We start from the raw sequence: 27,207 nt of genomic DNA, 5'->3' as shown, positions 1-27,207 counted from the left end.
TGTGGGTATTAGGAATTGACCCTGGGTCCTCTGGAAGGGTAGCCTATGCTCTTGATTGGTGAGCTCTCTCTCCAGCCACCCTTTGGTTTCTAATATGTGTAATGCTGACTCTTATTTTATGAGATACTTTGTTTCTTTTAAAGTGTTTTAACATAGTAAGTGCTTTTTTATTATAAAAAAATGTAAACTGCACAAGACTGTAGGTTAGAAGGAGTGGAGTCATCTGGGCAGTGGTGGTGCACGCCTGTAATCCCAGCACTTGGGAGGCAGAGGCAGACAGATCGGTGTGAGTTCCGAGGATAGCCTGGTCTACCAAGCAAGTCCAGGACAGCCACGGCTACGCTTGTGAACCCACACTGATGTGGATCCTTGTAGTACTTTCTTCTTCCTTCCTTCCTTGTCCTGTCCTTGTAAACCATACTGGCCTCACTTTTAGTCTTCCTGCCTCAAACTGTGAGGATTACAGGCTTGCACCACCATGCCTGGCTTTGCCTCTAGAACTTTCCACATATGATATTTAGCTCTAACCAACTGTATAATTAGACTTTTTATGAAATATTGTGCTTTTTTTCTTTTAAGTTTTAAAAGTTCTTTTTTCCTCCTTTTATTGAAAATAGATTTTTTTCCCTCACATAACATATTCTCCCCTACCCCTTCCAGTTCTTCCCCTCTTCCCCTCCGATGAGATCTGGTCCCTTTCTGCATCTTATTAGAAAACAAAACAGGCTTCTAAGGGAAAATATAATATAATATAATATAATACTATAATGTACATGAAAGATAAAACAATTAACGCATTGGAATTAGGAAAAACAAAACAAAACAAAACAAAAAAAAAATAGAAGGAAAAGAGCCCAAGAGAAGACACCAGAGACAGACTTACTGTTTACATACTTAGGAATACCCAAAAAAACTGAACTGGTGATATTTTTGCCATGTACTTTTATCCAGTGGACATTTGTGACAGCAGGTTTTTCCTTTGACCCCATGCCTAGTGCTCTTCCTGTATGGATCATGTGGCCTTCACACCCACCTTCTTCATCTCCCACGTTTCTCTGTCTCATCATCGGGTGTTTGCTTTGTGCTGTCCTTGGCTGTGCTGATGGTTCCATGTGGTCTGACTATGATGGGGAGGGTTGGTGGCGGCCTGAGGTTGATGTCATGGTGCAGGCCAGCCATCAGGTTTGGGATATGCAGCTTTGTGTCCTGGAATAAGTAGGCTTCCGTGAATGGCTTACCTCTAAAAATGCTCCTATCTGTTTTTTGTTTTCAGGTTTAGTTGCATATCACTCACCTATCTGTGACCCAGGGGTGACCACGACACTGGCCTGTCTGAGCATGGCATGGCTGTGTATGAAATGCTTAGAAAACTGTCTGCAAGGGTGATGTGCCAGATGGTTTTAAAGTATTTAACAACTGTATGTCTTTGTCATGGGTGGTCAGAACCAGTGCCAGCCAGTCCTGGCATGTTTCAGGTTTTTTTGTTGTTTTTGTTTTTTCTTGAGACAGGGTTTCTCTGTGTAGCCTTGGCTGTTCTGGACTCACTTTGTAGATCAGGCTGGCCTCAAATTCATAGAGATCCTCCTGCCTCTGCCTCCCAAGTGCTGGGATTAAAGGCATACGCCACCACTGCCCAGCACGTTTCAGTATTTTAATGACCAGAGAGTGGCTGGAGACCAGTTGTGAGGAAAAGAAAAATCATAGTGCCAGACCAGCACTTAGGGAGGTGAGGCAGGAGGAGTTTGAGTTCAAGGCCAGCCTGGGCTTACAGAGTAAAACCCATAAAGAAGAGAGCTAGAGGTGGGCAATGAACAGGAAGGAGAGAGGGGGGAAAGAAGGAAGAGGAGGGAAAAGGAAAAGAGGAATGAATTATTTTCCCGTTTACGTCAGCGGCATAAGGTGGCATTCCATCCATCTCCTGAATGCCTCAGGAGCTTGTCTCACTCACCTCCATCCCTTAGCTCTGAGCTGGTTTCAACGTGTATAGTGGTTGAGTCTTTTGCCATGGTCTTGAGCTGACACCGTGGCTCATGGTGTCCGGGACCAGCTCTCCCGCCCTCTGGAGGAGTTGTAGATGTCCCTAGGGCCAAGGTTGCTGATCTCTCTCCCCCTGCAGGTGGCACATATGAAGAGCAAAGACAACAGAATCAAGCTGATGAACGAGATCCTCAATGGGATCAAAGTACTCAAGTTGTATGCCTGGGAGCTGGCCTTCCGGGACAAGGTTCTGAGCATCAGGCAGGAGGAGCTGAAGGTGCTAAAGAAATCTGCCTACCTGGCGGCTATGGGCACGTTCACCTGGGTCTGCACACCTTTCCTGGTGAGTGGGGCAGTGATTTTCATGACGGATTTTTGTTACGTTTTCTTCAGTTTTTAAACCTAAATATTTGTAAAAATTTTTAAATCAAACATGTATTTGTGTGTGTGTGTGTGTGTGTGTGTTTGTGTGTGTGTGTGTGTGTGTGTGTGTGTGTGTGTGTGTGTGTGTGTGTAAGTTATGAGTGCTGTGGCACACATACAGAGATCAGAGGACAACCAGGGATTGAACTCAGCTTGTCAGTTTTGGCAGCAAGTGCCTTTGTCATTGAGCCCTCACCTAAATATTTTTCAGGGCTGGGGTTTGGCTCAGTGGCACAGCATTTGCTAAGGTATGATGCTCTGGTTTCTAGCCCCATCACTACAAAGCTAACCAGAGAGACATATGGTTGCCTCTTGAGCAAGGCCTTCCAATCACTCTTCTCCAAGGCTGATACCCTCAGCCCTCTTTATTGCACCCTTGGCAGCTCCATGTGGCCAGTCTAGCAGCTGTCTGTTACAGAATGCAAACGTGTGCTTTCAGCTTCCCTCATTGAGAAAGTCTCATAAGAAAGTGTGGTAGGGCTAGGGTGATGACTCAGCATTGGAAGACTTGCCTTACAAGAATGAGGACTTGTGCTCGCTCTCCAGCACCTATGTTCAACAACAGAGCCAGGAGTGGTGGGGAGGCAGAGACAGGAAGATTCCTGGGCGTCCTGGCCAGCCAATCTAGCCTGTGACAGAAAAAACAGGGTGGATAGTGCCTAAAGAATGGCAGCTGACATTGTCCTTTGGTCTCTACATGCACATACATACACATGCACACACATATGCACATAAACATGTTCATGCACACAGTGTTAGCTGGTACCATAGCTGATTGACTTCAGGGGACCAGTGCCTTCTTGTTACTGACTGATTGCAAGCTGTGGCTTGTCAGTGGCCTAAGATCATGTGTCCACTGGCGCTGCCATATACGTTCTACAATTACAATTTTGTTTATTGCCTGTATCTGAAGTGTCAGCTCTGGGAGGGAGTCTGTGAACAGCCTGTCCCTGTTCCTCAGAGGTCCATGGCTAGCACTTAGTACCCTGAGGTTCATTGTAATGACCAGATCACATAGGAAGTTCTAAAGTGTGGACACATGCCGTCCCTCATGTCTCTGCTGTGACAAGTTCTTTGCTCCAGTGAGACTGTTCCAGTCCCAGGGATCTGATGCCCTCTCTAGCCCCTGTGGACACTCACACATTCGGCACATGCACAGAGAAACACAGATAAAAAATAAGACAAATCTATAAAATAGTTTTATGTATTCTAGTAGAATTGAACTATCGTAGCTTGACATGCTTCATGCCCTGGATTTGATTTTTACTCTGAAAAAAAAAAAGTGTGTTATGAAATGGGCAAATCACCCATCCTTTTTCACCCTGTCAGCTGGCTGTTGCTCAGAGTCCATAACCCGTTTGGCCACAAAAATACCTTGGCACAGTAATTAAAGGCACTGAAGATGTCCTCATTGTTGAGAATTAGGTGTGTGGCAGATGGGCGTGGGTGACAAAGCTTACCTGAGCTGTGTTCCAACTAAGAATAATTCGGGCCTGAAACACTTTTTTATAACAACCCTTGATAGAACCTGCACTTTCTAGGCTGTTACTGAATGTTTTGGCCTCCAAAGATGTTTTTCCCTTGTCTCCATTCTGAAGCCAGAACTACTGGAGAGAAGGATCCCGGACCTCTGAGCTTGCCCCTCGGTTTCTGTCTGAATTGGGTTTATGTTGCTTTTCTAATTGCTTGACGAAAACCTCTTGACAGAGACAGCTTAATGGAGGATGGCTTGGTTTTGACTCATAGAGACCAGTCCACTGTGCTGCCTAGGGTGATGTGGGTGTGTAGTGCATTGAGACCTTTCGGCATGGCTGTTTCCCGTCTTGGTGGATCAGGAAGCAAGGTCAGGTTATAACCTGCAGGGCCTGCCTTGGAGGCCAAGATCTGTCACCAGGCCTGGTATCCCAGAGGTTCTACATTCTCCCCAGTCAGTGGTACAACCTAGAGAGCAGGTATCTCAACACATGAGCCTGTGGAGGGATTTCACCCTGAAACCACAGTAGCAGGAAAGGCTGAAAATGCTGGACTCCCAGGACAGTCTTCTGCGCCTTTTGTCAAGAAACAGTTGAGGCCAGTTGTCGGCAGGGACCTGGGCACTGTAAAGGTGTCCAGCCTCTGCCTACATTAGGAGGAAATATGTGATCTGTGCTGCCTTTCTGCTGGCCAGTTCCTGGCACAAAAGCGAGGCAGAGGGACAGACCCAGATTCAGGGTGCACTGACCAGGTTGGGTTCTATAGCTATAATCTGACAGCCAATAGGAATAAACTTGTCTTATAAGGCGAATGTAAATGTTTGTCCGAGGAACAAAATCATGTCCAGGGTACAGAATTGGGTGAAAGGCTCTCTGCCTTTTCTCCCGGAGCCTCTCTGACACTTCTCCAAGGCACTGTTCACTATGGGTCATTCTGCTGACAGTGGTCTAAAAGTCTCTTTGGGACTGCTGGCTAGTTAGTGATGGGCAGAACAGGAAGCAAGTCTTCTTGCTGGTCGCATCAGACCCAGGCTTCCAGGAGGACGGAGTCCTTGGCTGCATGGCTCAAGGGACCTGGTTAGAGTGTAAGGTGGAGTAAACTCAGCCTCCTTGGTGGTCATGTAGCATTTGCACCCAGCATTTGGCTTGACTGTCCTCATAGGTGTGTCAGCTCCGTGTCACATATGGGGAGCCAACCTACCTGAGGAGCAGAGCCCACACTGGCCACAGATGACGTGCTTGTTCTGGATGAATAGGTTCTAGTTTCACCCCCTTCTAGGGAAGATGAAGTGGCATGGATGTGCGTGGCTGCTCCTGCTTAGGTTATGACCAGGGCAAAGCCTTCGCTGGCTCCTGGACCAGGGCTACCAATCTGCCTGTGTATGCTTTTCCGAACTGTTTATTTTACTTGGGTCCCAGCGGACCCCCATGGGACCCTGTGGCTGCCCACGCACTACGTGGCAGCAGGGAGGCTCCCATCTGAGCATTAGAGGAAGGATGTGCAGACCCAGATTCAACAGGCACTTGTCCCCTCTTGAACCAAGCCACCCTCTGAGGGTTGTTCAGGACTCTTCTTTCTCCAGACAAAGGATGAAGTTGACATAACAAAGGGCTGTTGCTCAGAGAAACCTGACTTTGGAACATGACCAGCCTGTCATGTGCCATCTTCACTGCTGGGGCATTCTGGCTTTTCTTTTGTTTCTGAAACTGGGTCTCTCATAGTCCATACTGACCTTGAACTCCCTCTGTAGCCAGGGATGACCGGGCATTTCTGACCCTCTTGATTCCTTCTCCCCAGGTTGGGATGACAGATATGTACCACTCTACCTGGTTCATGCAGTGCTGGGGATGAGCTCAGAGCTTCTTGCATGCCAGGAGAGCCCTCTACCAATTGAGCTGTATTTTTGTACCATTCAAAATGGGCCCCACGGTCATCTGCATCTCCTGAATACTTACCACAGTGGCCAAGTGCTTGAAGATCTCCTGATGATCTGTCTTTCTGGTCTGTTCTTTATGATGCAGGAGTGCTGCCTCTGCACTCCTGTCTCCTTCCCATTCCCATTGGGCTTTGCCATTTTAAGCTCCATGGAGAGGGAGGTCTGACTTAAGTGAATCCTCACTCCCCTCCGGGGGTGGTGCAGCTGTGGCTCCATCACTTACCTTTGTACCCTGTTTGCAGGTGGCCCTGTCAACCTTTGCTGTGTATGTGACTGTGGATGAGAAGAACATCCTAGATGCAGAGAAAGCCTTCGTGTCTTTAGCCCTGTTCAATATCTTGCGCTTTCCACTCAATATCCTGCCCATGGTCATCAGCAGCATTGTGCAGGTGCGTATCCCACAGGGCCAGGAAGGTAACATAAGGGCTCTCAGAATTCTCCCATGGTCATTAGCATCATGAAGATGTGGGGGGCGGGGGAACAGTGGGACCCAGGAGTGGACACGGGCACTGTCACCATCCTTCCATCATTAGCAACATTGTGTAGGTGTGTGAGTGACAAGGAACAAGGGGTGGACATGTGTGCTCCAAGACATGGTGTTTGCAGTGCCATTTGAATAAGCTGTACCACTAATTTACTTGTGCAGCCCTGACCACACTCTTCCAAGTTGCTCATGCTGCTGTGTCCTGGAGGACTCAAGTAGAGCCCTGTGCATGGATCCACTTGCTGACTCCAGCATGGCTCCTATGTCAGCAGTAAGGGGTCACCTGGTTCTATTCTGAGAAAGAAACACGTTTCCTCCTTGACACAGAATGTCTGCCTTTGTAGCCTAGGTTGGCCTAGAATTCAATTCTAGCCCAGATAAGAGGTATGGACATTAGAATAAGACTTGTCTTTTAATCTTGAAAAATCTTTCTGGAATATTCTGTTTCGTTGGTCTCTCTTAGCTGGTGTTTAAAAAACAATCAAACAAACAAAAACCCACAGGTCTTGGCCTACTTTAATTTCATATTCTGCTGATGGGTCCTGATCCGCTCTTTGAAAATTCTGAAGACTTTTCTCCCTCTTCCTGTTTCATCCCTCTTTCCTGGTTTCATTCTTTCTTTGCTGAAGAATTTTAAAGCAAACCCAGACCCTTTGCCCCTATGTATTGCAGTGTGAATTGTCTTTCCATAATTCAGACTCAGAACCCAGTAATTTGCTGAAGTCAAGCTCAGTCTACCAGTGCAGAGGTGGCTGCCTTCCAAAGTCCATTGCGTGAAGAAATCATTTATTGATTTCTGTGGACATCAGGTTTTATTCAAAGGCTTGGTACCTGGAACCAGGCATAGGGTGGCAGGTGGCCCAGGTCCTACCATGGTGACACATCCTGTGCTTCTTCTGCAGGCAAGTGTCTCCCTCAAACGTCTCAGGATTTTTCTGTCTCATGAGGAGCTGGAGCCAGACAGTATTGAACGGTGGTCAATCAAGGATGGTGAGTACCTTATCCTGGGCTCCCCAGGGCCTGACTGCCCAGCCTGCCTAAATCAAGGATGGTGAGTACCTTATCCTGGGCTCCCCAGGGCCTGACTGCCCAGCCTGCCTACAAGACCCAGGGTCCACCCTCTGCAGAGGGCCGGAAAGGGGTTTCCTATTGTCTGGTGCCCCTCGCTCCTGCAGTGTGAGCGAAACCTTGGGCTTTTCAGCCCAGGCCTAGATGAGGGATAGCTTGTGTCTGTGCACTCAACTTCATTTTCCTCATCTGGATCATGGGGGGTAAATGTGCTTTTCGTTGGACAGTTTTAATTGCTTGATTTATTTACTACTGGGGATCAAACATAGGACTTCATAAATGCTCTACTTCTGAGCTGCAGCCTCAGCCTCCGTTTTACTCTTTGAGACAGGGTCTAAGTTGCTCAGGCTGGCCACACTTGGGATCTTCAGCCTCCTTGAGTAGCTGGGAGTTCAGAGCTTGTGCCCCTAGGCCAAGCCAGGGATCCTATGGATTTTATCACTGGGTTTATTTCACAGACTTTCTTTCTGAGTGACCCCTGAGCTAGGGTCTTGTTTGGTAGTCTTTAGGCATTTTGCATCCACTGTAAGAGGCAGTGGTGAGCCTTTTCTGGCATGTATGTTTCACTCAGATACACCCAGTATAGCATGGTGTGTGGAGCAGGAGCCAGGGTCAGCAAACTTGCCTGAGGCCCTCAGCAGGAAAGTCCTTGGCTAAGGTTTTCTGAGTACCTGTTCTGCTGCCAGCTTTTGTCCCCAGGCTTCTGTGTGCATGTGTCGGACTGTAGTTGTCCAGTGTGGTGCCGTAGGAGCCACAGACCTGGCTCTCACAGGAGTAGAGAGGTCCAGAGACACTGTCCAGCTGGGAAGTGGTAGCACTGGGGTTCAAATCCATACCCTCTGGCTCCGAGCCCAGTAAACAGAGCTGAAGACCGAGCCTGGCTGTTGGTGATGGGGTGTGTATAGTGCCAGGAGCCTTGTGGGCTGTTGTAGGATATCAGAGGTGTGAGTTACAGGTGTGCTGTTGTGTGAGGGTAGTAGCTGGTCCCCACTGTCCTCAGCAGGTTATCACACTGGGTGCCCCTTGGGGTTCACAGTTATTGTTGAGGACAGCCTTATTTATAACTATGGCCATTGAGCAGTGTCCCTGGCCTCTCCCCACTACATATCAGTAGCCATCCCAGTGTGACAACCAAAGTTGTCTCGAGGAACTTCCAGGTGTCACTTAGGAGGAAAGTTGTTTCTTTTTGAGAACTACAGCCCAAGTTGTTGCTGGAACTCTCCTCCATGGTTTCCTATTGTCCCGAGGCTCTCTAAAGCCAACTTGGCAGCCATTTGGAGCTCCTGCAGCCAACCTGTATCCTGCTCCACTAAAGTGCAGTTTGCTGGTGCTCTGTTACTGCAGCTGCTTCTGTCCAGTTCTTGACGTGGCTCCCAGCTTGCTCTTTTGTGAGGGTGCATGCAGATCCTGCTTAGCATGCACCTTTGTTTGAACTCTACCACAGTGAGAAACAAGCCCTTTCCTTTTAGGGGAGCTGTGGCTAGTTTAAGTCCTCTTGATGTGGATTTACGGCCTGTAACACCTTGGAAGTGTTTCTGGCAGCTTTCAAGGTGGCTGCTAATAAAGGGACTTTAAAAAAAAAATCTAGAGACAGAAGCAAAAGGAAAACAGCGGGAGACAAATGGAACAGGGCAGGATCCTCAGGGGTCGGGACCTTACAATGTGGGCTTTGGCCCCTCCAGCCCATCCTCTCCTGCAGCATTTCCTGCTCTCTAGCAGTCTCCTGGTAGACTTTGTTTTCCGTTGGTTGTCACTGAAGTTATAGAACGACAGACCTGCTAGGCAGAGCGGAATGGCTAAGGGAAGGGAATAGAAAGGGAAGATGTCTTAGGATCCAAGAGTTGAGGGGTAAAGACCCTACCTTTAAACTAGAGGGCAGCTTAGGGCATGGGGCCTGATGATGGGTGTGGTGGTAGTTACCTGATGGAGAGAGGTTTACATAAGGGTCCTTGAGCTCAGCTCATGCTCAGCCCTCCCAGCCTGAGACAGAGGATGGCACCCCTAAGCACTGAGTAAGGAGTCCTTGTCCTCAGCCTCTGCATGACTCCTCACACCTTATCCTTGCTGTCTTCCAGGTGAAGGGGTGAGCAGCGTCACGATGAAGAATGCGACGTTCACATGGGTCAGGGGTGAACCTCCCACGCTGAGTGGGTAAGCCTGGAGGTGAACACACATGGCCTACACTGACAGTGGCCTCTGAACACTCTCCACGTCTGTGACCCTGGTTTTTTCTGTGCCTCAGTTTCCCCATCTGGAAAAAGGTCTAATCACAACTGCCTGGTGGTTGGGAGGAGCAGCTCATAAGGTGTCTGGTGTAGGTGCCCCTGCTGACTGTGACAGGCAAGCATGCTCCTGGGCCACAAGGGGGAAGTGAGAAGGTTCGTTTTTAGATGAAGCATGATCCGGGGCCTCAGGAGGTGCTTCCGTCTGAGCCAGTCCCAATGGCTGGCGGCCCAGGTGTGCTGGTGTCTAGGCTGGGTCCCTGTCTTAGTGTCTATAGCATGCTCCCTGTCCCTGTTCCCTGGACACCTCTTCATGTGCCTCTCATTCACTGTGACTGGACTTGCTTGCTGATCGAGTCTCTTTAAGGAATCCAAAACACAAGGCCAGTGGGACTTTTTTTGGAGCCAAATTTGTGATTTGTGCCCCTAAATAATTGTTCCCTGACGTGGGAGCTTGCCTGCTGTATGTATCAAGCACAGTATACAGACTTCAGAGAAAGGAGTTGCTCCCTTTCTGCTTCCACTAGGCACTCAAAGTATAAGATCTTCCTTAGGGCTAACATAAATCCTGCCTGCTCCATCTGCGAAGCCCCCGTCCTTCCTGGCCGATACACCCTCGGACATGCTTCTGGCACTCAGCTTCCTGGTCCTCTCACCTGCCACTTGGAGTGTCCAACCTTTTATGTTCACCCTTTGACTCTCCTTAGCCTGTAAGAATATCCTGGTCTCCCCTGAAAGAAGGGAGGGGCCTGCTTCTCTGCGTGTCCTGCATAGGGTGGTCCCATGCCCCTTCCACTAACAGTGCAGCACAAAAGACTCAACAGCACTGGGAAGTCCAGGAGCTGGAGAGGTGACTCAAGACCTGAACCCATCTGACAAAAGCTAGGCATGGTGACACCATATAACCCCAGCTCTGGGAAAGCAGAAATAGGTGGCTCACTAGCCTGCTTAGTAAGTTCTAAGCCAGTGATAGACACTGTCTTTGAAAAAACAAGGTGGATGGTACCTGAGAAATGATACTGAGTTAGCCCCCTGCTCTGCACTCATGTGTGCATATACAGAACAATCAAACAGTTGATCTCTGTGGTTAGCTGCCTTGAAACCAGTGCCCAGGGATCGGAAAGGCTACTGCCTGGGGGTCTGGGATACCTATGTAGCTGGCTTGGGCATGGAGGCCAGTGTGCAGAGCTGTCAGCTGCAGGAGCAGCTGTGTCATGCATGATAACAAGCTAGTGTGGCCATAACGCTTACAGCTCTTTTTTTTTTTTAAAGACAAAGCCTTACCATGTAGTCTTAAATAGCTTGGAACTCACGTAGACCAGGCTGGCTTCAAACTTGTAGGGATAGGCCAGTCTCTGCTTCCTGAGTTGTGGGATTAAAGTTGTGTGCCACCACTTCTATTTGCTAGCAGACCATTTTAAAGTCGAGTATGGTTGATATACACCTGTAGTCTCAGCCCTTGGGAGCCAGAAGCAGGAGGATTAGGAGTTGTGGTCAACCTTGCTTACCTAGTGACTTGACAGCCAGCCTGGGCTATTTGAGACCTTACCTGGGGTAGGGGATTTCTGGGGGGAGGGCTCAGTCAGTAAAGTGCTTGCTGTGCAAGATAAGGACCTGGGTTCCTTCAACAGGGCCATGTTTGCAGAAAACAGCGTTAGCTGGGTATAGAAGCGTGTGCTTGAGATCCCAGCACTGCGGAGGCAGAGACAGGAGGATCCCTGGACTTACTGGCTAACCATCCTAGTGTACTTGACAAGCTCCAGGCTGGTGATAAACCTGGTCTCAAAAAAGTACAAGGCAGACAGAGCGAGAGGAACAGTGTTGACTTCTAGCCATCACAAATACACACATGTGCACACACAAACATACCGGTCTCCTGAACCTTCTTCCAGGCCTGGCCTGTTACCTTGGTCTTCTACCCTCTGGATATTCTCAACCAGTCCCAGGTGCCTGAGGATTTGAGTTCACTTGGAGGTGGTGTGTCATTGGGGACACTGCTATGGAACCAGTGAGGAGAATATCCTCATCAGCTCTTCTGGATGACTCTGCTGGCCAGGCTTTGTGATGCATTTACATGGGGCCCCTCAGGCCAGGGCCTACCTTGTTCCACAGCCTCGGAGGTCTCCAGGCACTGAACAGCACAGAGAGCACGTGCCACCTGAGCAGGGAGGGCGTAGGGCCCTGAGCCATCAGCCTCCACCTGAGCAGGGAGGGCGTAGGGCCCGTGCCATCAGCCTCCACCTGAGCAGGGAGGGCGTAGGGCCCGTGCCATCAGCCTCCACCTGAGCAGGGAGGGCGTAGGGCCCGTGCCATCAGCCTCCACCTGAGCAGGGAGGGCGTAGGGCCCTGAGCCATCAGCCTCCACCTGAGCAGGGAGGGCGTAGGGCCCTGAGCCATCAGCCTCCACCTGAGCAGGGAGGGCGTAGGGCCCGTGCCATCAGCCTCCACCTGAGCAGGGAGGGCGTAGGGCCCGTGCCATCAGCCTCCACCTGAGCAGGGAGGGCGTAGGGCCCTGAGCCATCAGCCTCCACCTGAGCAGGGAGGGCGTAGGGCCTGAGCCATCAGCCTTCTCCTTGTGTCCTTACAGCATCAGCTTCTCCATCCCTGAAGGAGCCCTTGTGGCCGTCGTAGGCCAAGTAGGCTGCGGAAAGTCATCTTTGCTGTCAGCCCTGTTGGCTGAGATGGACAAGGTGGAGGGACACGTGGCTCTCAAGGTAGGATGGGGGCCAGGATGGGGAGAGGTGGTCTGGCCGGAAGGCTCAAATTTTTCAAGGAAGCAGCCCTCTCCTTCTGCCATCCCTCATACTCTCTGCTCACCTGGGAAGGCAAGGCTGCTCCTTGCTTCACCCCACTTCCTTGGCTAGCGTGGTGTCTGGTAGCTGCTCAGTAAACAGGCTGTGATGCTCTAATGAGCTGCGGAGGAGAGGGAAGTCATGGCTCCAGCCTTCTAGTTTTGCCTTATTTAACTTCACGTGATCTCCAGCTCCTGGCTGAATAATACTCACCCCCTTTCTCTCCCTCCCTCCCTCCCTTTCTCCCTCCCTCCCTCCCTCTCTGTCTCTGTCTCTGTCTCTGTGTGTATGTGAGACATGAAAGCAGAAAGGGGGCTATTTGAGGGAGGGACACAAGGGTGAATATGACCAAAGCACATTGATATATCTGCTTGAAAATATCAGGACAGAGGTTAGAGAGGGGTGAAGACTTCTGACTCTATCTCCTCACTCCTCAAAGCCCTACACCCACGTCCCTTTCGTCCTGTAGTCTCTATGGACAGAATCTTGTGTCTTCTTTTTTCTTTTGAATCTTGTAAATAGGGCATGACTTCAGTGCTGATAGATGTGGCTGGAATCGTCTCAGAACCTGGTGTGTGAAAGCACAGTTTAAATACTTTACCTAGTGTCAGTTGAATCCTTAATGTGGGCCTGGAGGGAGAACAGTATTGATTTAGCAATTTGAGTTACAGCATTACTCTGAACTGAGCTAAGCTTCCATGAAGTTTGGCCCATGGGAAGAGTAAAAGGCTGCTGTAAAAATGAGTCCCTTGGGGCCTTTCTACATGTATCTCATTCCCTCTGAGGCCTTTGCCTGCTAGGTAAATAAGATCCTTAAAGTGTCAGCAGCCACTGGAGCATCTGGAGAGGAAAAGAGCAAAACAAAAACCCAAGTATTTTACTCCAGCCAGCTTGTATCAGATGTGTGTGCCTGGACCTGTCTGTCATCTGCATCCCCTTCTCTTAGGAACTCAAGTTTGGGGGTGTGGGCTTATGTCACTGTGTAATTTCAATCCAGATCCTTCCCTTGCTGGTTCAGTGCCCTTTTAGAAATAAGTGGAAGTGTCTGGGTCCAGGCTTCAGGATGCATCCTGTTGTCTCTTCCAAGCAGTACACAGGCAAGCAGTATGAACAAGGTTGATAAAAGGAAATTGCTTGTCATATTTAGATCCATGCTGCATTCTGTTGTATAGTTTCTGGGTTCCTACCATCCCAGGCACTGAAGTTTTGAGTCCAAGAACTATTTGTAGCTGGCGATTTCAGAAAGTGTATTGGAAACATTAGTTTTCCCCAGTGTCTTGGTAGATGTGGCCTGTGGCTGAATATCTTGTGAAGTTTACAGTTGAGGTGCCCTGACACTTGAGGCTCATAGAAATTGGAATGTTACGATAGGAATTGAGTCATTTTTCTGAGACTTAGATCCAGATTCAGATCACTGCTTTCTATTCCCTGAGCTTAGAATCACCTGTGGCTTTATATCACCGTTTTTGATAAGAGTGGGTACGATACCAGTCATGTGTGGGCTGGTCGCTGTCACCTGCCTTTCTGCCTGTCCTGCCATCACATGAGTCACCTGTGTCCAGTCAGGCTGGCCTTTCTGTCCCTTGAAAGAATTGGATTCATTTCTTCCTTGTCTGTATTGTTCCCTGTGGATCGACGCCATTCTGTTCTTGGCCTTGCTGTGTGTGTTTTGGGCTGTTGGCTCTTTTTTTCCAGGCCCGTGTATGCTGTTGTCTTTTCATGAAGTCTGTCTGTCTTTCCTTTCCACTACCTGCCACACAGGGCTCCGTGGCCCTATGTACCCCAGCAGGCCTGGATTCAGAATGACTCTCTCCGAGAGAACATACTGTTTGGGCACCCGCTGCAGGAACGTTACTACAAGGCAGTGTTGGAAGCCTGTGCCCTCCTCCCAGATTTGGAAATCCTCCCTAGCGGGGACCGGACAGAGATTGGTGAGAAGGTGAGTATGATATGGGTACAACTTGTAACAGTCAGCTGCTGCTGTGTAACAAACAGGCACACACTTTGTCACTGCCTTTTACACAAAATGCTGTTCTTTTGCAAGTGGATCGTCAGGAACCTGCTGTCTGTAATCTGTGGCTCTACTCGTTTTGTCCAGCTCTGTGAATTTGGCTGGTCTATACCATATGGCTCTTAGTGCTATGGTCTGAGTTGAGGTATCAGTGTCCACCCAGATAGGAGCCTCTTCACATGGTGATGCAGAGTCCAAGAGAATAAGAACAAAAGGTGCGTTATGCTTTTGCCACATACTGCCCCACCCACAGTACAAGACGTTAGAAGTGTGATTCCCCTTGTCAGTCACACAGTGCACCTAGGAGGTGTCTATGAGTGATAACGCAGACAGCTCTAGACTAGCTGACACCCACTTCTTCACTCTGCTGCCATGCTGACATTTTTAACCTAAGTTACCTGCACAGAGGCTCACGAAGGGGGATTTGCTGTGATCCCTAATAAGTTGCTGAGGAAACGGAGGCTCAGAGGGGACTTCACTGATACCGAGTCACATAGCAGAGAAACTCTTACGTCTGTCTTGTCACCTGTTCCACTGTCACTTTTGACGAAGGCCTTATGTGTGCCTCCCACTTGCTTCAGTGCAAGTGGTTGTCCTGCCCGTGTGCTGGGCGTGCAGCCACCCCACAGTGACAGGGACTTCTTGGGGGAGCTGAGTTTGTCTCCAGCTAAGGACCATCCCACCAACTTGCTTATTTGACGCATGCTACCTTTTACTTGGTGTGAACCTGGAAATCTTTTGAGTCATCTTGGGCCCTTAGGTTGGAGATGCCAACCAAACTGAAGGGTTCTAAGGCAGGATTGCCAGGGTCTCCAGGACAGGTTGGGGTGAGTAGTCAGCCTGCTCATCAGCCTTGTCCCATTTTATAGATGCTGGGATCTAGCCCTTTAAGTCTTAGTGCCAAAATCAAGGGAGTCAAGGATTGATTGACCTTGTGTATTGCATCTGACTACAGGTCAGTAAGCTGAGTCTGAAGGGCATCAGAAGGGACCTTTGTAGCTGGACCTATCATTTTAGCATGTAGGAAGCTGAGGCAGGAGAATCATGAGTTTGAGGCCAGCTTAGCCCACCTAGTAAGATCCCTTCTCTAAATAAAATATGTAAAATAGCTAGCAGCGTGGCTTAGTTGTAGAACATTTGTTCAAAATGTACAAAGGCCCTGAGCTCCATCCCTAGCACTGTCCCCCCATATTCCCCCCCCAAAAAAAGACAGAAAGAAAAGAATTGGGGTTCACTTTCGCACAGGAATGGGGAGTGCCCTTCTCAACAGGCTTGCACAGTTTATTCAGTAGGTGTCGTTGGGCATTTGAACTGTACGTGGCCATGCTGTTGGTCACCTGTTGTCGGGGTGGGCTGCTGGGGTGGTCAGTGCTGAACCCTGCTTCTATGAGTGGAGTGCTGGCTCAGTCTCAGCGCCCTGGGTGCCACCAGCTTCATTGTATAATTTTCAATAGGAATGATAGCTTAGAGTGAAGCTCGCCACAGACCATAGCTAATAACAGCAATGGTAGTGATGTCAGCTATAGGTATACAAGTAATAATATCTTTGTCACACACATACTGTGTCTTCTATAGACTCTTCAGTAGGTTGATGGGTCTGGAGATGTCATAGCTCCTATCTCCTCCCCTTTCCTGTGACACTGTAGACCAAACCCAGACCCTTGTGCAGGCTGGGCACGTGATCCGTAACTTTTCACTTGGAGATGTTGCCTAGGCTGGCTTTGAACTTGCCATCCTTCTGCTTCTCAGCTTCCAAGTAGCTGGGCTGATAGACTTGTGCCAGGAGGCCTGGCTGTCTACTTCCCTTCCCTGAGTACTTGCTGGGTGTCAGGCCTGCCCCCCCCCCACCACTCAGCAGCTTTTCTGTTCCCATTCTGGGGTCCTGAGGATTCCAAGAAACCCACACTCCACATTGTCTTCCTAGGGCGTGAACCTGTCAGGGGGCCAGAAGCAGCGTGTGAGCCTGGCCCGGGCCGTGTACTGTAACTCCGACATCTACCTCTTCGACGACCCACTCTCGGCTGTAGATGCACATGTTGGGAAGCACATCTTTGAGAAGGTGGTTGGTCCCATGGGCCTGCTGAAGAACAAGGTACTCTCCTAGGGCCAGTGTGACCCTGGAAAAGAATCAGGGGATTCTTGGGCTTGCTTGCATGCTTGGTGTGTGTGTGTGTGTGTGTGTGTGTGTGTGTGTGTGTGTGTGTGTGTGTGTGTGTGTGTGTGTAGTGTTTATATACTGGTGTGCATATATGTACATATGCAGGTAGAGGCCAGAAGACGCCTGTGGGCATCCTTACTCAGGTACCATCCGACAAGGTTTCTTCCTGAACCTAGAGCTCACCATTTAAACTGTGCTGCCCTCAAGGGTCCTTCTGTCTCTGTCTCCCTGGTGACAGGATTATAGGGGTGTGCTACAATGTCTAGCTTTTTCACACGGGTTCTGGGTATCAAACTCAGATCCTAGTGTGGCAAGCACTTTGTGAACCCAGCCATGTGTCTGCTCCCCAAGGCAGGTATCTTACCAGGTCTTCATAGGGTGAGCTCTTTGCCCTACTTGTATTGACTGCCTTATTGGTTCAAGGACCTTTCTTCCCCATGACAGCTGGAGCTTACGATGGGGCTCGGGGTAGGAAGATGGCCAGTCAACCTTAGCCAGAGAGGAAACAGGCTGGTTTTTAGGGTGATGGAGGAGCATACTGGTTCTTGCATCCTAATTGTAAAGTAGTAATGTGTGTAGGAAACAATGCTGTAGTTCGAGAAAAGTAGCAAATTCAAAGCAAGTATTCTTATCCTTTCTCTTAGAGATGGTGTGATGTGCGTATTGACTTTTAAGCCCTGGCCATCACCACCTGGCTCTTCAAGAAGAGATTGGTTGTCATCGCTTGATAGTCTGGTACACATGCATTTGCCCAGCATGGCAAAACAAACAGAACTGTGCAGCGTAGACCAGTTTAGTGGTGGATTTGAGCTGGAAGGGTATGGAAAGTTACTGTCCAAAACTCAAACATCAGAATCAGACATGGTTGCGTGTATCTGTAAGCTCAGCACTGGGGAGGCAGAGATGGAAGACTTAGGCTAGCCTGGTCTACGTAGCAAGAGCTTGTCTTAAGAGACAAGTGCTGGGGATGTAGCCTAGTAATAGGGTACCTGCCTAGTGTGCCGAAGGCTTTGAATTTAGTCCCCAGCAGAGCAAACACACAATGGGGCAGATTTGTGTAGTGGTCTCACTATCCTCACATCCACACTCTTGGGTGATTTCTGTCTCCCTTACTCTCTGAATTACCCTTCTCTCTACACTGTCCCCGTCACCCAAGCACTGGCTCTATGCCTGTGGCTCATTTTGCCTCCATCCCTGGAGTCCAGGCTCTACTGGCTTTGTCCCCTGCTGTTCCTGCCTGGCACAGGATAGGCTCTGCCGTGTGTGTGTGTGTGTGTGTGTGTGTGTGTGTGTGTGTGTGTGTGTGTGTGTATCCAAAGCCTTTGGACCTGAGCCATGCTACCAGGTCCTGAGATATTCCTACACTCTACAGGGCTGTGTTAGTGTTTTCACAGTGCTGATGGGGTGAGGTCTATGCTTTGCCCGTAGACACGGATCCTTGTCACCCATGGTATCAGCTACCTGCCCCAAGTGGATGTCATCATTGTTATGAGTGGTGGCAAGATCTCAGAGATGGGATCTTACCAGGAGCTGCTAAACCGGGATGGGGCCTTCGCTGAGTTCCTGCGCATCTATGCCAGTGCTGAGCAGGACCTGCCTTCAGAGGATGACAGTAAGAATGGCCGTGGGACTTTCAGAGGCTGGCCCTGATCATCATAGCTACATATGGGAGGGTCTTACCTGTGCTCTGGGGTGCAGTTCATGAGAGTATTGGGAGACAAACACATCAGGCTTTCGGGGACCGACAGATGGATAGCTTAACCTTGCAGGTCAGGTTGAGATGGTTCTTAGCACATGACACCCAGGTACAAAGGGTCAGGTTTTGGTTTTGTGACCTCAGGATGAGTCTCCTTCCTTCCTCCATCCACTTTCTCTGTGGACTTTCAGCTCCTCAACAACTAAAATGGGAGCAATAATAATTATAGTTTTCTCTATTTCCAAGGGGGTACTTGACAAGCATGGTGTAGCTCAGGACATCATGAGGCTCATAGGGTGTGGCCTAAGGCAGTGTGGACACTCATGATGACCATGTTTCTCATAGCTTGTGTCCCAGGGCCCCTCCTTGAGACCCTCTGAGCTGTGTCTCTACCCTTACCCTCTATTCCCAAAGAGCAGTGTGACAGCAGGGACAGCCTAGCATGTGCTGGTGATTAGTATAGTTTTTTTGGGCATCTGGGACATCCTGAGTGCTTGATAACCATAGCTGTATTGTTCCTCTGACACAGGACACCACACACTAGGCCATTGCAGCTGCCCCACCTACTGTCCTGGGGCTCTGCTGTTGGCTTGAATTTTAGGTGCCAGTTGAATCTGCCTCTGCAGACTTTGTTGCTGGGGGCCATAGGTAGCAAATGCCCCAGGCTCCAGCATCCTGGTTCCCTCTATCAGAGGCTGGCAAGTTGGAGACCATTTTACAGCCTTCTCAGGCAGCCTCTTGTCCTTTTAGTCACACAGACTCTCAAGACCTCCTGGGAGTAGTGGCCCCAGTTGACATGCACAGGGAAGATGCCAATCAATGTCTGCTCTGCAGCCCACAGGACCACCCCTTTGATCTGAGCATCTTGCTTTGGTTACAACTGTTGTAAAACATGTCTGAAACTCGTTTGATTGCCCTCCACCTAGCCACAGCCTCCCTGGGACCTGTCTGTTATCCCATGCATCCCCAGACAGATCTCATGGAGATGGTCTTCAGATGGAGCTCCAGGGCCTCTCCCATTATAGTTTCCTAAGGATAAAACTCTCATCTAAGTCAATGAATGGAGACCCTGTGGGTGGTAGCATGGAGTCTCAAAGACTGGCCTGAGTGCTTGGTGTCACTAAGAAAAAGCTGTTTGCCATCCACTTCCCTGGCCGTCTGAGCATGTGTAGAAGACCTCCTATGTGTGAAGTACTCTGCTTTCTTAGGCTCAGACTGCATGCCTTCCATTGAGTTCAGTCCCTGTGTCAGTGCTGTGATGCTGGAAGTTGGCTGTAGAATGGATTGTGCTGTGCTCAGGCCTCTCTCTTTTCCATGCCTCTCACCCATCCTCCATCCGCCTGTTGCTTAGTGCACTGCCATGCCTGTCTCACAGCCACCTCTTTGTGAGGAAAGCAGTGAAGTGGAAGTTGGGCCACTTGACTGCACTGTGACTTAGGACCACTAGTCTTTGTGGAAGATTCTGTCTCAGACACTGTAACAGTCTGAGATTGGGGGTGAAGGCATCACACATGGCACTGACAAGGACACACATACACAGTTCAGATTTAGGGACAAGATGACATGAACATCCCTCTCCTAGTGGGTCTTAAAGTACAGACCAGAGATCCGGCATAGGCTCTGGGAGCCTCTGTGAGGAGATGATAGGCTTGGGGAGGCGTCAACCCAGAGACTTGCTAGGTCTATGTAGAGGTCTCAGGACCAGCTTGTTGTAAACAATAGCCAGACGCTACAGTGGTCAGATCAGGTTAGGGAAGGAAATCAGGTAGGAGATAGGAAGTGAGACAGTGAGGTACTCACCCAGAAGAACCTTGAAGGAGTAGGTTTGAATTTTAGTCTAAATTTAGTGGGGCACGCTTACTATTAGTTTTTTGTTTTTAGTGTGTATATGTGTATAAATATGAGTGCACTGTGTGAGGAGACCAGAGGAGGGAGTCAGATCCTCTGGACCTGCAGAAATAGACAGTTGTGAGCTGCCATGCGGATGCTGAGAATCAAACCCTGGTCCTCTGCAGATCCTCTCAACCGCTGAGCCACTTCTCTTAGCCAAGTATGGGAAACTCTTGAATCTTGAATGTCAGAGAAGAAACATCTGTCTAAAGACACAAAGTGGCTGACAGCAAGGCAGGTTAAATCTGGTTTCATATTGGGAGAGTGGGGCTAATTTTCAGGTCCACATTAGAGTGTCACTAGTGGCTCCTACTGTTTTTCTACTTGTTCTGTTTTGTTTTTCCTAGTTGGGAAGGGACAGCTTGAGGTTGACACAGGGTCTCACTATGTAGTCCTGGGTGGCTGGAACTTTCTGGGTAAAACATGTAGGCCTTGAACTCAAGCAAAAGATCCACCTTCCCAGTCTGACATTAAAGACATGTTTTACTATGCCCAGCTTATCATAGTAGTTTTTAATAAATGTCATGTTAAGATACCAAGTGTGATAACGAACATCTGTAATCTTAGCACTTAGGAGGCTGAGGCAGATGGATCACTGGGAGTTTGAGACAAAAACACAAAAGTTTTGTTGTTCTATAATTCAAATACTAACCTTATGTCCATTAGATTTGTGCCAGCTCGTGCTTGTTAACATACTGTCTTGTAGCCACAATGATTACCTTTAAAACGTCTGGTCACTTGAAAGGAAAACTTTCCCAGAGTCCCCAGTCCTCGGTAGCCACTCCTGTACTCCGTCTCTGCTGACCGGTCTACTCTGAGCTTCCCAGGTCTGCAGTTTGTGGTGTCTTCTGGCTGCGCCAAGCCTCACGCTCTCAAGGCTTGTCTGCATTGCAGCCACACGTCCTTCCATGGCTGCATGATTCTTCATTGTGCTACACGGTGTGAGAGACTTAGAGCTTACTCTCTCATGAGGTGGGACAGAGGTTGCTCCTGCAGGTTGCCTAATCACTGTTCTGCTCTAGTGGCCTGAAAGAAAAGCTACAGTGCTGTAACCCCAGCAGCTGGGAGGCTAATGGAGGACTGTAAGTTTATGTTTAGTGTGTGCTGGAGCCAGAGAGGGGAGCTGTGTCCTGTCTTTTTGTCTGTGAGACAGCCTGCATTCCTGTCAGCCTTCCTGTCTGATTGTAATGAGTTCTTTACATGAGTTCATGTCCTTGTGGTTACAAAGGTCTGCCTAAGCCTGGCCTATTTGTTCTTAGGCAGAATTGTCATTCTCTCTTAGCTCAAGTGATGGATTGTGGCAGATTTTCTCTGTCGCTGTATTTCGTTTGTCCATTTTAAACCCGATGTGTAAGGGTTTTCCTGAAGCCCTGTTTGTGAAGGAAGTATGTCTTGTCTCTCTCTCTTACTCTTCCTGCCCCAGACCCTGGCCATGAGGGCCCTTTGTACACAACGTGGAGGACTGTGTGTATGCTTTTTAAAAAAAATATATTTAAAAAATATCTGCCTCCCGAGTGCTGGGAGTAAAGGTGTCCACCACCACAAATAAATAAATAAATAAATAAATAAATAAATATAAAAAATAGTTCTACATCTGTTCAATGTGTGTGCATGTGTGCACGTGTCACACTCAGAAAACAACTTGTAGTGATTCAAACTCAGATCTTCAGGGCTTGGCAGCAAGCACTTTTACCCACTGAATCCCCTTGCTGACCCCAGTTTCTTACTTTCTATGCATGTCACTTTATTTGGCAGTGAAAATATCACATTCCCATCCCAATAGTGGCCTAATTTCCCAAGTTCAGCCACCCAGCCTTCTGCCAGGTGAGATGAGGACTTATCTCACACAGCCCAGGCAGGAGGATCATAAGTTTGAAGACAGCCTAGGCCCCCGTTTGTTGCCCTGGGAAACCCAGAAGCTCCCCACTTCCTGGCCATCACCCTAAGCAGCAGATGCAGAGAGCTCCTTCTGCTTGCAAGGTGGCAGTTTCCTGTCACAGTTCCCAGCAGCTGCCTGTTTCCCTCATGGCACTGAGATGCTGCAAAGTGATGCTAGAGGCCTGACATTAGGGCTTGAAATCTCACCAATCTGTTTTGGGGCAAAAAACAAGAAATCCACTAAGAAGCAATAGAGCTTTCCCCTTAGGGAAGCTGGCTGGCTGAGCCTAGGAGGAGTTCTAGAACCTTCTTGAGTACTGGTGCTACTGTATGAAGGTGGTAGGTGAGCACAGCCAGGCATCTGTGGTATGGGGTGGGGACAGCGCCTGGCTTGTGTGCTCAGTGACCTCTACTCAGTGCTAGAAGAGACACCAGGGACATTTTGTGAATGATGACTTCCATGTATCAATATGTTTGCTTTAAAAATACTGATGAGGGACTAGGGCCTTACTTAGCTCAGTGGCTAAGAGTGCCTGCTCTGATGGGGATCTGAGTTAGACTCCAGCACCACCTGTGTGTCTGTCAGAGATCATTGTGTGAACAGAGCTATAAAAACATCTGAGCAGAAGAGCTGAACTTGTTTGCTCATTTCCCTCAGGCTTTGCAGTCAGCTTTGCACGTGGAATGTAGCTGCTGTGGTGCCCATCCCTCGTGGCGGGTTAGTTCCACTTCCTTGTCACTTGTCAGTCATCCTATCTCCCCTCAGAGATGTACAAAGTTCCTGCTGTGTGCTGGGTTGAATAGAGGCCCCCCTCCCCCCGTGCTGTGTGACTGTATGGGGTGCACCAGGAGCTGGGAGTAGAACAGCAGACGAGACCTTGTCTGTGTCCTAGAGTTTGGCAGGAGAGATGGACTAAATTACAAAGAGTGTCATGGTGGTGCCTTCATCAGTGGGGAAGGCTGAGTACTGGGAGTGTCCAGAGAAAAAGTCTCACATCACCCTGAGAAAGGGTCCAGGACACATCCGAGCCTAACGGCCTTCTCTCACCTTCATGTAGCTTCTCATGCGGCTGTGGTGAGATGGATTCACCTGCCTCCTGTTGTCATGCCTTCCTTTCCGTGACTGCAGCTCTTTCCAGGTTCCCCTCAGTAGTGTGGGGATGGAACTCATGCCAAGCCAGTGCTTGCTCTCTGAGCTATACCTGCTCTCCTTTTTTTTCATTATTTATTGTGCGTACTGGAGACCTAACCCAGACCCTGCTACAGGCTGGGCAAATACTATAATTGAGTCGCATCTTCGGTCCTCTTTTTGCTTTCCATGTTGCAGTGTTGCCCAGGTTGGCCTTGAACTTGCCATCCTTCTGACTCAGCCTAAGAGTAGCTGGGACTGCAGGTCCGTGCACCCTGGTTGGGTTCCCTGCTATCTTGATACTTAAACATAATTGCAGCTTTTGAAGAAAGGTGCTAGTGAGGGTTCTACCCAGCGCCGGTGAGGTGGGGAGACTGAAGCCCAGTTTTTCTCTTCAGTCTCCCAGAGAAGGGGTAGAATCTGGCCTATGGTGTAGGAGGCTGTAGGCATCCTGGGGCAGCTGCTGTTGCTGCATGCTTGGTGGGGAGTCTGGGGTGCACTCATTTCATCTTGAGGCTTTGTGGGTGGCTCTGGGATATATTTCCAGATCCAAGCTTGCTTATCTCACAGGTCAAGTGACTTTGGCCAGCATGCTTTTCAGAGGTCATGGCAGGGAGTGTTGGGCACACAGCCAATGAATAGGGAAAGGACAGGCTTTAAAAAGCTGTTTAATACATTCCTGGCATGAAGAATGATGCAGGTGACCTTGGGGGTAGAGGAGGGGTGTGCTGCAGCAAAATCTAAGCGCTGTACTGAGCTCTCCTCATCTTTCTTATATGCAACAGTGTGGGTTGAGGTTCAGATCAAGGGCTCTTTGGGCAGGTGATAGAACCTACTCAATCTATTTTAAACAAACAAGTGTGCAGGTAACCACTAAATCAGAGGCCTAGAGATGAGTGGGACTCAGGAACTGAGTTCCTGCTAGGACAGAGTCATGGGGTGGGCCTTGGTCACTATGGCCACTGATAGTAGTGTGGGGTCTCAGAAGAGGGACTCTGACAAACACCTCCTGGCCAAGGGAGCACTGGGTTAAAGGGAGAGGTGAGCACCAAGATCTGAGACTCCCTCTTGCAGAGTATGCCCTAAGATGATCCAGGTGGACCAGCAGCCCATGGGCACCTGGTAGATGGAGAAGGAGCTCCCACAGAAGCCTGTCTGGAGCCATTGAGGGACTGCGCCGTGCTTGTGTCTGGGAAGGCCTGCTTGCTATTATTTACCCTTGTAATGTAGCTGTTTTGGGGTTTGTGGCATTCCCAGGGCCCATATAAAACGTCAAGTATGGTGTATATTTATAAACCCAGTGCCTCCTGCATATGAGGGACAGGTACATTCTCATTTTTACGTACAGATGTGCAGCTTGAGGCTGGGAGAGGTTTTGTATTTCCACAGGGCACACAGCTAAGTGAAAACTCAGCCGCACAGACTGCTGGAACGGAGTCCTTGTACGGGTCCAGGCAGGAGCCAGGGACCTGCTCATTTATAGAGCCTCTCCCACCTTGGAATGATTCTTTGTTAGCTAAGTCTAACCCAGCTTGGAGCCGTCCCCTAGCTCAGGGACTATCCTGGGCCCCTTGTTCCCTCTAACCGTCTGCCTCTCAGGACTGTCATGAGGGAGCCCGGCTCTGCATTTTCTGTTGATCTGTGTGTCACCCTTGGAGTCCCTAGGCCATCACGACAGTGTTGCTAGCCCTGTGCTTATATCTATAGCAGCCTCTGCACATGCACTTGCACACACACCCCTACCTGCCCCAGTCTTTGCTGTCTTCTCTGGCTGTCCTTCTCTCTTAGTACCAAAGAATGGAGAAGCCAGTGTAGGGTGGGAGTCCAGATTGATGGCTGGTGAGTGGGAGGGACAGTGATGCCTGGTGCCCCTAGTGAGACCCAGGGGATTAGGGCAGGCATCTAGCAGCTGTGCCCCGCGTGGTCTCTTCTATATTGTTCAGACATCAAAACTGGCTTAGTAGAGACATGGGTGTTTTAGCAGGTCTGCTTCTCCGGGCTCTGGGTATTTCCTGAGTAATCGGACCACCCAGGGTGAGCTCTGGCACTGAAGGCCTCTGGGCCTTTACCTGTGGTGGTTGACACTTGTTTGCTTTTGAGACAAGGTCTCAACATGTAGCCTAGGCTGGTGTTTAACTTTCAATCCTCCAGTCTTGGATGACCTCCTTACATCACTGCTTGGGTGGTGTGAAGTTTGTTTGTGTTATGCAGCGACTCCTATTGGATACTTAGAGTCCAGCACACTCAGCCCTGTCTCCTCTCCCTGCCTTGGTTCCAGAGGCTTGCAAGGAAGCTGAACTTGATTGTGAGTGGTTGTTGCATTTTACCCATGGCTCCTGGTGCCATCTGTCCCCAGCCAAACAGTCAGTAGTAGAGCCCTCCCTGAGGGCCCGAGATGTAGATGGAGCTGAGAACAATGTGGTTTTGTCTTCTCAAGCTCCCTGGCAGCCAAAGTCACAGTTGTCTCCTCTGGAAGTGATTGGGTTCCTGGTCTTTTCTTTGGCCTTGCCCAGCGCTTTGTGCCACATTCTCCCCTCTTCCTGTCTCCTGCCAGGTGTTAGTGGTTCAGGGAAGGAGTCAAAGCCGGTGGAGAATGGGATGCTGGTGACAGACACAGTGGGGAAACACCTGCAGAGGTAAGCACCGGGAGGGAGCCTGGCCCTGTATGTCTGCCTGTGGGAACTGAGAAAGGGCAGGTGGCACCTTCACTGAACCCACCACAGCCCCAGGTGTTTGAAATACCTGCCGATCTAGCCTGCCTCCTCATCCTTCAGGAAACTTCCCAGCACTGACCTACAACTCACACAGGCCTGCCCTTGAATTATTTGTTCCTACTTCTCAGACTTGCCTTCTGTATGATTTGTGTCTCTTCTCAGGTACCTGAGGCAGGGCCTGACAGGTTGGGCTGTGTGAGCCAGCATGTGATCACGCAGTCACACATCATGTGATGATGCCTGTTTGGGAGCTAGGCTCAGCTACTGGCCTGCAGTCTACTACGCTCTAGCTTGCTCTAGCCTTTTCCCGTCTCACACCGAACAGACGGAGGCTTATCAGTTGTACAACTGTAGAGATGCCCAGATCAGATTTGACCCAGTGCCCAGAGGCTCTGAGCCAGTGGGCCTATGTTCTATCTGTGCTCCTTCAAGATTTTTTAAAAAAAGGATATTTATTTATTATGTATATGAGTACTCTGTCTTCATATATACCAGAAGTGGGCATCGGATCATAATACAGATGGTTGTGAGCCACCATGTGGGTACTGGGAATTGAACTCAGGACCTCTGGAAGAGCAGCCAGTGCTCTTAACTACTGAGCCATCTCTCCAGCCCCAAGATTTTTTTTTTTTTTAGTCAGGGTCTTACGCATCCTGGAAAAGTAGCTAAGGGTGAACTTGAATGCCTAATCCTGCTTCTACCTCCTTGATGTTGGGATTGTATGTGTGTGCTACTATGCCTAGTTTATGCTGGAGATTGAACCCATGGCTTCATGCATTTTGCCAACTGAGCTATAACTCTACCTCCCAAATAATTTCTTTACATGAAATATTGTTTCCACATACTTTCTGCCCGTTGCTCCTCACACGTACCACAGAAGCCCCCCATTCCTGACATACACATCCTTTCCCCTGGAAACTTGATTTTTCCAGGGAGTGCCACAGGACCACAAATATGTGTGCTCATATGTGCACTTGTACTCCCTAAGGCTCTTCCTTGACCTGTACCCTACTCTCCTTGGCAACAGGCATCTCAGCACCTCTTCCTCCCACAGTGGGGGGGATGCTGGCCAGCAGCACGGCAGCACGGCTGAACTGCAGAGGGCTGGAGCCAAGGAGGAGACCTGGAAGCTGATGGAAGCAGACAAGGTGCAGACAGGGCAGGTGAGTGAACCACAATTCCAGGCACAGGGCAGAGCGCTTTGCTTGGTATATGAGGCTCACAGCAAGTCTGTCAGGGTGCTCTGCGCAGTTGCTGGAGACAGGGTCAGAGTGCTGAAGGGGCTTTTGCTGGAGTTGGGATCTGAGCTGCTGACTTCATCTTGGTGCTTTAGTCTCAGCCTATGCTCATGACTAC

The 27,207-nt window shown here is 49.4% G+C and overlaps 1 protein-coding gene across 1 annotated transcript in view; it reads left to right on the top strand.

The window, feature by feature from the left end:
* Abcc1 (ATP binding cassette subfamily C member 1) overlaps nucleotides 1–27,207 on the top strand; it is a 96,707-nt gene that overhangs the window by 53,564 nt on the left and 15,936 nt on the right. The window contains 11 exon segments of the mRNA XM_051168230.1: nucleotides 2,117–2,320; nucleotides 6,052–6,198; nucleotides 7,196–7,283; nucleotides 9,437–9,512; nucleotides 12,171–12,297; nucleotides 14,137–14,148; nucleotides 14,150–14,314; nucleotides 16,311–16,478; nucleotides 17,973–18,156; nucleotides 25,692–25,773; nucleotides 26,879–27,014. Of these exon segments, the coding sequence (XP_051024187.1) occupies nucleotides 2,117–2,320; nucleotides 6,052–6,198; nucleotides 7,196–7,283; nucleotides 9,437–9,512; nucleotides 12,171–12,297; nucleotides 14,137–14,148; nucleotides 14,150–14,314; nucleotides 16,311–16,478; nucleotides 17,973–18,156; nucleotides 25,692–25,773; nucleotides 26,879–27,014 (1,389 nt within the window).

The sequence above is a fragment of the Acomys russatus genome, chromosome 25 (genome assembly GCF_903995435.1).
Source record: "Acomys russatus chromosome 25, mAcoRus1.1, whole genome shotgun sequence".
Taxonomy (NCBI): Eukaryota; Metazoa; Chordata; class Mammalia; order Rodentia; family Muridae; genus Acomys; species Acomys russatus.
The sequence above is the reverse complement of the archived record's forward strand: the minus strand, read 5'-3'. Positions and strand labels throughout refer to the sequence as shown.